General features: G+C 57.3%; 2 protein-coding genes across 5 annotated transcripts in view; both read left to right on the forward strand.

The window, feature by feature from the left end:
- Ssh2 (slingshot protein phosphatase 2) overlaps positions 1-3,454 on the forward strand; it is a 206,829-nt gene extending 203,375 nt beyond the window's left edge. The window contains exon 16 of the transcript XR_007213701.1: positions 3,444-3,454. The gene's annotated coding sequence lies outside the window, so the exon portion shown is untranslated. The remainder of the gene's footprint in view (positions 1-3,443) is intronic.
- Coro6 (coronin 6) lies at positions 697-8,942 on the forward strand. Of its 4 annotated transcripts, none has more exons than XM_048365503.1 (11): positions 697-892; positions 1,967-2,226; positions 3,894-4,016; positions 4,691-4,820; positions 4,912-5,093; positions 6,225-6,344; positions 6,769-6,873; positions 6,964-7,109; positions 7,441-7,498; positions 7,591-7,821; positions 7,909-8,942. In XM_048365503.1, the coding sequence occupies exons 2-11, from the start codon at positions 2,029-2,031 to the stop codon at positions 8,032-8,034; spliced, it is 1,419 nt and encodes a 472-aa protein (XP_048221460.1). In that variant the 5' UTR covers positions 697-892; positions 1,967-2,028; the 3' UTR covers positions 8,035-8,942. The 4 variants fall into 4 exon arrangements, with proteins under 4 accessions (XP_048221460.1, XP_048221461.1, XP_048221462.1 ...); XM_048365504.1 differs by having other exon boundaries at positions 7,912-8,942; XM_048365505.1 differs by lacking the exon at positions 6,225-6,344.
- The last annotated feature ends 419 nt before the right edge of the window (positions 8,943-9,361 follow it).

Consider the following 9,361-nt stretch of genomic DNA (forward strand, 5'->3'; position numbering starts at 1 on the left):
TGTGGCTAAAGAGTTTGTGCCTCTTCCCGCCAAACCTGGTGGGGGGGGGGAGGGGAGGGGAGAGGAGGGGAAGGGTCCAGGTAGTCGGGTTCCCTTTCCTCCCTTGCCTGGAGCCTCAGCCACTCTGCCCTGCTCCGTGGAATCTTCCTAGGATGAAACTCCGGTCACAGTGCTGGCATTTTTAGGTTCTCCAAATGATCGCTTTTGCTATGAATAATAACTGGCATTCACAGCCCCTTGTGGGCCACCCAACGGCCCTCTTCCAGCAGCTGGAACGTCCCCTGGGAGCATCTTGGGCGCCTCCTCCCAGAGGTGCCTGCAGCTGCAACCCCGACGAGCTAAACTGGGAGCGCGATTGCGGCAGGAATGCGGCGCGAAGGCACCTGATCCCACGCGGCCGCCCGCCCCGGGGACACGCGCCCCCCTGGCCGGCTCCGGCTCCGTGCCTCGCTTTGCTGCCGGGGAACACGGGCCTCCCCAGGCTACCCGGGAGGCACCCGAAAGGACGCACGGGCGCGCGGGCCCCGCGCACACTTACTTTTCACGTCTTACCCAGACCCATAGACTGCAGCGCGGGGGCGCCGTCCGGCGGCCTGGGGGCTTTCCCCGCGCAGGAAAGGGCGGGGCCTCTCTGGGGCTGGCCCCGCCCCCTCGGGGAGGCCCCGCCCCCGCAGTTGATGGCCCCGGCAGCTGGGACTGCAGCGGAGCACCGCGCTGGATAGCCGCAGGCAGCGGCCCGAGCCGTGCGGCCAACACGCAGACCCCAGACGCTCTGGACACCGAGAGAAAGCCACCGCGGTGCCCTGACGCCTTCTTCGGCCCCCAGCGTATCCCCAGGCCCCTCCGCAGAGAAGTCGCAGCGTGAGCGCCCTCCCGTCCGCCCTAGGACCAGGTACCCCCCCACACACACATCCCCACGCACGCACGCACACGCCGCCACCGCAGCCGGGAGCGGGCGCGGTCTCCCGAGGGACCCGAGGTCTGCGCCCCCTCCCCCGCGCCACCAAATCCCGTCGGGGCAGGGCGGACTTGGTGTCTATATTTGGCCGGACGGCGGCTGGCCGGGGCGCGCAGACACCTCGTGTCACAGGAACGCAGTGCTGGGACAGGGGCCTGAGGAGGGTGCGGGGAGGCCGGGCCTCAGGCCCGGGGCTGCAGAAGCTGCTTGAAGGGCACCGGGATGCCTGCGGCTGGGGAGGGGCGGATGCCCGTGCACCTTTGGAAGAACTTGGTCTGGAAGAGAGTAGCATACAAGGCTCAGGCCCTGACTCTAGAAAAGGCACTTCACCCTCCCTCCCCACCCCTGAAAATCCGGTCGTGGCCCCGACGTCAAGGTCCCCCACCTCCAAATCAGTTTACTGGAAGGAAGACCCAAGCGAGGGTAGAGCCCCCAAAGGAGAAGCTGGATTTAAAGTTTGGTGTGCAAAAATCCAAAAGCCATAATGGTCAGGGCCTTTTAGAGAATCCAGTAGAGGGCTGAATGGAAGGAGAAGAGATAGGAGGAACCTGATGAGAACAGCAGCCAGCTCAGGCTAGCTGACAGGAGGAGTTTCTCCTATGGCAAATTTGTAAGAATTAGGATCCTGGAAGCTTCAGTCGTAGCCCAGGAACTGGCCTTGAGCTAAGGTCCAATGCCCAAAGCCTCTTGATTCTAGACAGGGTGCTTCTGGGAGATACAACCACTTTGTAAAGAGATGATCCTCCAGGCTGGCTGGGTATTGAGACTCCTCTCTAAACATTTTGTCTTCGAGGAGCTTTCCACTTGCCAGGCTTCGTTCCCCTCAGCCTGGGTCTCTAAGGAGAGTTCAGGCCCAAATCTAAACTCTGAGTTAGACCCTCACATTTAACAGCATTTGATAGGTGATAAGTTACTATCTCATACTTTGATTACCTTAAAGAAAGCTCCTGTTCTGGCTAGATAACCCTTCTTACTGGCCACCTCTTCCGCTCCTTCTCCTTCCCACAGCTCACAGGACTAAGCACCAAAGCCACTTCTGGGCACTGAGATCCTGTATCTCTGCCCCAGCTATGAGCCGGCGTGTGGTTCGGCAGAGCAAGTTCCGCCACGTGTTTGGTCAGGCAGCAAAGGCCGACCAGGCCTATGAGGACATCCGAGTGTCCAAGGTCACATGGGACAGCTCCTTCTGTGCTGTGAACCCCAAATTCCTGGCTATTATTGTGGAGGCTGGAGGTGGCGGTGCCTTCATTGTCCTGCCTTTGGCCAAGGTAGAGGATGATGGGAGGTAAATAGTGGGAGGACACTGGTTTGGGGACCCTGGGGACTCCTGACAAGCAGCCTAAATTTTCACCCCGGTCCATTCATTAGATAGGAGGGCACTTTGTATGGATTGGCTGCCCTCTATTCCTGAAGCCCTCCAGGACCAGTGGGAAGGCCCCTCACCTCACCCTCAGCAGCAGTGTCACTGTCACCTACACCCACTCCCTAGGCCATCCATCTCTGTGCACACCTTGCTTCTGAGTAGGGATTGGGATGGGAGTTAGGTGATGGAGATGGGCAGGATGCAGCAGAACCAAGACTTAGCAGGATTCTGTCCCTGTCTCTCCTAATGCCACACTCCCTCATGTTTGGGGGCTGGAGATCCTTCCTCAGCTCTGAATGCCCATTAGATTAAATCACAGACCGGAGCAGCACACTTAAGGATAGAGTCAGACTCTATCCAAAGGATTCCTGACTCCTCCCACTTTGGTTCTGGCAATGGAGTAGAAGGAGAGTAAAGGGCAGAGACATAACATTTAAGATCAGAGCCTTCCCTGCCCCTAGGGACGAGGGCCAGGCAAATGACTGTCACTTTTATAAAGCAACCTGAAGACTCTACACCGGTGATGGACACCCAAAGGCACGACCTTGACTGGGATTCTGGCTCCTCTACTAGAAGGGGGAAGGCACATTGGCAAGGTCAAGAAAAGGCCTGACAATAGCCTGTGACTCACCCAGGACAATGCAGACACCATCCAGAGACAGCATCCCCAAGGCTCAAATTTCAGTTAGAGCCACCTCCTCCCTAAGTATGACTGTCATTTCAATGCTTCGTGGCTACCCTTCTCTCCTACCGCCTGGTCTGCATCAATGCCAGTCCCTGAAAAGGCCTCAGGTCTGTGAAGACCAAAATAGTTGCATTCCCAGCCCCTATTAAGGAATAACAGGTTTCAGGATTTCCTATTTCTGTTTCCAAGGTAAAGCCAATGACAAAAGAGAGACTTGCCAGGGTTGGTTAGGAACACTGTACTGAATATTGCCTCATGTAGTCTCTCCCACTAGGAACTTTCCACAGACAGGTTCAAGAATAATCTTCTCAATGTGGACATGCACTGTGGTGGACAGCCATAGTCCTAGCACTTGGGAGGCAGTGGCAAGAGAATTACAAGTTTGAGCCAGCTACATAGAGAGCCCCTGAAAGAAAGAAAGAAAGGAAGAAAGAAAGAGAGAGAGAGAAAGAGAAAGGAAGGAAGGAAGGGAAGAAGGAAGGAAGGAAAGAAAGACTAGCCTTCTCCATATAAGTGTCTTTTCAAGAGCACCAGACTGAAGGTTTATCTGAATTCTTTACTAGACTCTTATTGTGGGCCCCAGTTTACATCTCTGATTCTCAAATAGAAATGATTTCAACTTTCTGCCTTTAGACAAGCTCATAGTAAACCTTGGGGTTAGAGGTTAAGAGTCGGGTCTGCAAACAGAAAACAAATTATACACAATTGATATGTAACAAAGCTACCCGCCATTCCAAAAGCACACATAGGATGAGCAAGTGAATGTAGCTCAATAGCAGAGTGCTTGCCTAGTATGTGAGGCCCTGGATTAGATCTCTAGCACTGAAATGCACACACAGATGACACACAGGCAGGTGGCCCCACATCTCCTTCTCTGATCCTTCCAGACAGGACGAGTGGATAAGAACTACCCACTGGTTACTGGACACACTGCCCCTGTGCTGGACATTGACTGGTGCCCCCACAATGACAACGTTATCGCCAGTGCCTCGGATGACACCACCATCATGGTAGGAGCCAGGTGGTTGCTGTCAGAGTTGGGCAGAATAATATAAACAGCTGTCTCACCTGTGCTGGGAAGGTGCTAGGAAGTACAGAGTCCCAGAGTCCTGACCTGCCCTGCCCATTAACCAGGGCTATTTTTAACTCCATGCCCATTCCCTCCCACGATGCACTGCTTAGGACTAATTATAGCCATGGATAACTTGGGGCCCATAGAGCAGGGGGACCATGCCTGCTGGAGTGAATGGGGAGGTCTCTGGAGAGCTGGCAGTGCCCCCCTCTGGTTCCTTGCTGCTTCTGCCCTAGGCAGATATGACTAGATCTTGCCCTGTATTTTGATCCTTGCCACTGGAGAGAGCCAGTAAAGCTAAGAAGTAGAGATGGAGGGTAGAGAGGAATAAAGAGCTGGTTCCTTATCCCACTTATACTTACTTTGCCTTTTCTTTTTTTTTTTTTTTTTTTTTTTTGGCCAGTCCTGGGCCTTGGACTCAGGGCCTGAGCACTGTCCCTGGCTTCTTCTTGCTCAAGGCTAGCACTCTGCCACTTGAGCCACAGCGCCACTTGTGGCCATTTTCTGTATATGTGGTGCTGGGGAATCGAACCCAGGGCCTCATGTATACGAGACAAGCACTCTTGCCACTAGGCCATATCCCCAGCCCACTTTGCCTTTTCTTCCTATCAGGTGTGGCAGATCCCAGACTATACCCCTGTGCGCAACATTACAGAACCGATCATCACACTTGAAGGCCACTCCAAGCGAGTGGGCATCCTCTCCTGGCATCCTACTGCCAGGAACGTCCTGCTTAGTGCAGGTAGGAGAGCTTAGGGAGGGTCCCTGCTGGACATGAAGGTGGGGGTGGCAAAGGCGGGGCGCAGGTGACCATATCTGGCCACTCTGGATAGGTGGTGATAACGTGATCATCATCTGGAATGTGGGCACAGGAGAGCTGCTGCTGAGCCTGGAGGACATGCATCCCGACCTCATCCACAGCGTTTGCTGGAACAACAACGGTAGCCTGCTAGCTACCACCTGCAAGGACAAGACACTGCGCATCATCGATCCTCGGAAGGGCCAAGTGGTGGCGGTGAGTACCTAACCACTGCCTAGCAGCCCTCACCTGGTGACCAGCGGGCACACTCTATTACAGCCATCAGAGCAGCTTTCACCAGCCCTTTCCCTACTCCTGAGATCGATCAGTCGTGCCTTGACTCAAGTCTCTGCAACCACAACCCCAGCCCTAAAAAAAAAAGAAAAAGAAAAAGAAAAAAAAAATCTCCAGCCTGCAGTTCTCTACCCAGCTCCGATTCCCTCCCCTCTCTTCCCCTCCCCTCCCGGCCTCTCCCCTCCTTTCACCTCTCCTGCATCCCAGAAGCACAGAGAGGGGTCTGTTTGGCTTTGAGACTGAAATTCCGCCTCCCATCAGCACCTGCATGAAAACCGAGCGCCCGGACCCGGTCCTCTCAGAGGGCACGCAGCGCCGTCCTCCTGGGTCTAGGGTCCGACCTCTGGTGGGTGGGCTGGCCCCTTCCCGCTCCTGTGGAGCCCGCCGGGCGGGACTAGGCAGCCCCCGCTGCGGGGGGCCTCACTCACCAGCCTCGGTCTAACCTGGGGCGCGGCGCGCGAGCATGTGTGCGTGCAGCCCGGGGGCGGGCGGCGCGCGGGCGGGCGCTCTAACCCACTCACCCTGTGAGCAGGAGCGAGCCCGGCCTCACGAGGGCGCCCGCCCGCTGCGGGCCGTCTTCACCGCCGACGGCAAGCTGCTCAGCACCGGCTTCAGCAGGATGAGTGAGCGGCAACTCGCGCTCTGGGACCCGGTAGGCCAGGCTGCGCCAGGCGCGCTCCTTCGCTCGCTCGCTCGCTCCCTCCTTCCTTCACTGGGTCGGCCAGGAGCGCCCTCCCCGAGGGCAGAGACCCGCACCCTGGACACCAGAGCGGAGAAGCCAGACGACCTCGCCGGCTCTAGGGATCAGCCTTTGAAGGCGCTTTGCGGGCTGGGGGGTCTGTGGACAGCCGCGCGTGCCTCTTGGCCCAGATGTGCTCCAGGCCCTGGGGCCAGCCATCGCCGACCCCCCAGCATCCCCAGTGAACTCTCAGGACCCTTTCATCTCCCCCTATCTCCACCCCAGTACCCAAGACAGCACACGAGGTGCTCGGCCCTCCAGGGTTCCGCAGAGCAGACAGCTGGGTGATGCCCCTCCCTTCTCCCCTCCCTCAGGAGAGGTTTGCGGCCCACGAGGGGATGAGGCCCATGCGGGCTGTCTTCACGCGCCAGGGCCATATCTTCACCACGGGATTCACCCGCATGAGCCAGCGAGAGCTGGGCCTGTGGGACCCGGTAACGCCCCTGGAGGCTTGGGGGTGTGTGCCCCGGGGACTGGCATCACGGGAGAGGGGCCAGGCGCCCCCCACCCACCCCACAGGGCAGGCCCACCCGGACGCAGCTGGAGGCTGCTGCCACCTCAGCAGCGCGCACCGGCCCCACAGCCACCCCGCGGCCCGGCTTGGCTGCGTCGCCTGAAGGAGTTGGCTCTGGCGCCTCCGCCTGGTGATGCCGAGTCCCTGGGGGTGGTTTGCGGTGACTGCATGCAGCGGCGCAGGGGGGACACGTGGGGACAAATGCTAGGGTGACATGTCTAAGGGAGGAACCCGTCGCTCTCAGAAGAGCTGCCTTGCGTGCGCATGGGATTGGTGGCAGGCAAGAAGCGTAGAGGGGGATTCCAGAGAAGCAGGGAAAAATCATGCCTTCTGTGCCCGGGCAGAACAACTTCGAGGAGCCAGTGGCACTGCAGGAGATGGACACGAGCAACGGAGTCCTTCTGCCCTTCTACGATCCAGACTCCAGCATCGTCTACCTGTGTGGCAAGGTGCGCTGCTCAAGATGCCGGGCGGGGGGATGGAGCAGGGTGGAGAAGTGAGGGCGTAGCCTGGACCCTCTGAAAGGACTGGTTTTGCAGGGTGACAGCAGTATTCGGTACTTCGAAATTACCGACGAACCTCCTTTTGTGCACTACCTGAACACGTTCAGCAGCAAAGAGCCGCAGCGGGGCATGGGTTTCATGCCCAAGCGGGGACTGGATGTCAGCAAGTGCGAGATTGCCCGGTCAGCAGCCTTGGTCCCTCCTGCCTGCATGCCTCCTTTGTCTATTCTTGTCACGTCTTTCCTAACCTTTGGGGTTTCCCCGACAGCACTGGGCTTTGGAAAGGAAACGATTAAGGTGGGATCAAATAGATCGTTTTTCAGTAGCAGCCACATTCACCTGATATTCTTTGATGATACCCAATGAGATGTGTATTGCCTTAGGACTGATGGTGACTATAAAGATCAACACATGTGGTAAACTCAGCAAGGGTTAGCCTCCAACCCTGGGACCAAAATGAGAGGATTTAAGGAAGTAGCATCTTCTAGGGTGCTGAGCACCATTTCCTTACAGGTTTTACAAGTTGCACGAACGAAAGTGTGAACCCATCATCATGACCGTGCCCCGCAAGGTGAGGATGGGACGGGGCTCGGAGGTGGGAGGGAGGGCGGCAGGCTCAGCGGCCTGGCTCACAGGAGTCTGCCCGTTCACCCACTTCCGCAGTCAGACCTGTTCCAGGACGATCTATATCCGGACACGCCAGGCCCGGAGCCAGCCTTAGAAGCCGATGAATGGCTCTCAGGCCAAGATGCTGAGCCTGTGCTCATTTCGCTGAAGGATGGCTACGTGCCCCCCAAGCACCGCGAGCTCCGGGTCACCAAGCGCAACGTCCTGGACGTGCGCCCACCCTCTGGTCCCTGCCGTAGCCAATCCGCTAGCGACGCCCCCTTGTCGGTGAGATCTTGACCCGCCGTACCCAGACTCAGTCTGCATATTCCCCTTATAACTCTATTGACATAGCCTTTTGTCCTTCCCGCCCAGCAGCAACACACCCTGGAGACGCTGCTGGAGGAGATCAAGGCCCTTCGCGAGCGTGTGCAGGCACAGGAGGAGCGTATCACGGCTTTGGAGAATATGCTATGTGAATTGGTGGATGGCACTGACTAGCCAGCAGACCCCCGGGCAGGACGGAGTGGGACGCACGGACTGCACCCCACCCTGGCTTTTGGTCTAGGACGCTAACCCCACCTGCCTGGGTCCCTGGGTTGGGGTTCGTCTTGGCTAGGAAGGAAATCCTCGCCAGACAACTGGACAAATAGTGTGTTGGGGAGATTGACTTCTGGCTGGCAGGGGTCGGGTTGCGTGCAGGGGCTGGCCTGGGAAGGCCTCGGCAATGGTGCTGCTGCGTGGCCGGGTACCGTCCACCACTATTCCTCAGCTAGGGCAGGGGAAGTGCTTAGTATTCCTGCAAGCGATGCTTGTACAAGTTAGGAAGTCTGTGCCTGGACCCCAAAGGGATGACTTTCCAATGGGGACTTTCCCTGCTGGGGAAAATCAAAGGTTTTTCAGTCAGCTTACTTGATTCATCACTCACTCAGGGAAAGCCAGACAGGAGGGCCCCCAGTTCTGCAGACACATGCACAATCCTTTGCCTACAAAGTCCAACCCACTGGCTGCAGTCACTCAGCAGTCTAAGGCAGTGGGCTCCCTCTTTCCATGGCCAGAGAGGGTGGTTTCCTTGAGACCAGTCCCTGCCTAAGAAATCTCAGGGGAACTGGCGTCAGGAAATAGGTTCACCCATACCCAGCACACACAGTGCCCCCACCCCCAGTCTCCTGCTGTGGCCTTGACTCTATGAGGAATACAAATATTTTACTAAATCTGTGCCTCCTGAATGGGTGAGAATGAGGGCGAGCCCCTAGCCTCTGCAAGTGCTGGGAATCTAGAAAATGCAACCCTGGGCGGAGAACCCACCACCAGGCAGCAGTTAAAACCTCAGAGTCAACACACTATGGCTCAACAGGACCCCACTCCCACCAGGGGTACTCCTCCCCCAGTAAAGTCAGGTAAGAAAATCCTCCAGTTTTGAAGCCTCTTTTATTTGTGCCTCATAATCAGTCCGGTGCCCCTGGCATCAGGAAAGGGTGTGGGAAGGACTATTTCTTTGTTGCTCTTTTCTTCTGTCCCCTTCTGAGCCTCACTGGCTGAGCAGGAAGGCCAGTATACGAGGCCATGGACAAGAGTGTGCGGTGGGCCCCTGCCCCTGGCGGGACCTGTGCTTCTGTGGTGGGTGGGGAGAGCCAGGGGTTAGCACCATTGGATGAAGGGTTAGAGTCAGCCCCCAGAGTGGGGACAAGGATGCACAACCACAGAGGGCTAGCAGCAGCTGGTGGGAAGGGTAGGTGGTGGTGCAAGGGTCCTCGGCAACCCCTTTGTAGCCAGTTTTGTATCAGTTTTAGTGCTTGCCCCCAGCCCAATACCTCCCCTGCCCCAC

The sequence above is a fragment of the Perognathus longimembris genome, chromosome 17 (assembly GCF_023159225.1).
Source record: "Perognathus longimembris pacificus isolate PPM17 chromosome 17, ASM2315922v1, whole genome shotgun sequence".
NCBI classification, from domain to species: Eukaryota; Metazoa; Chordata; class Mammalia; order Rodentia; family Heteromyidae; genus Perognathus; species Perognathus longimembris.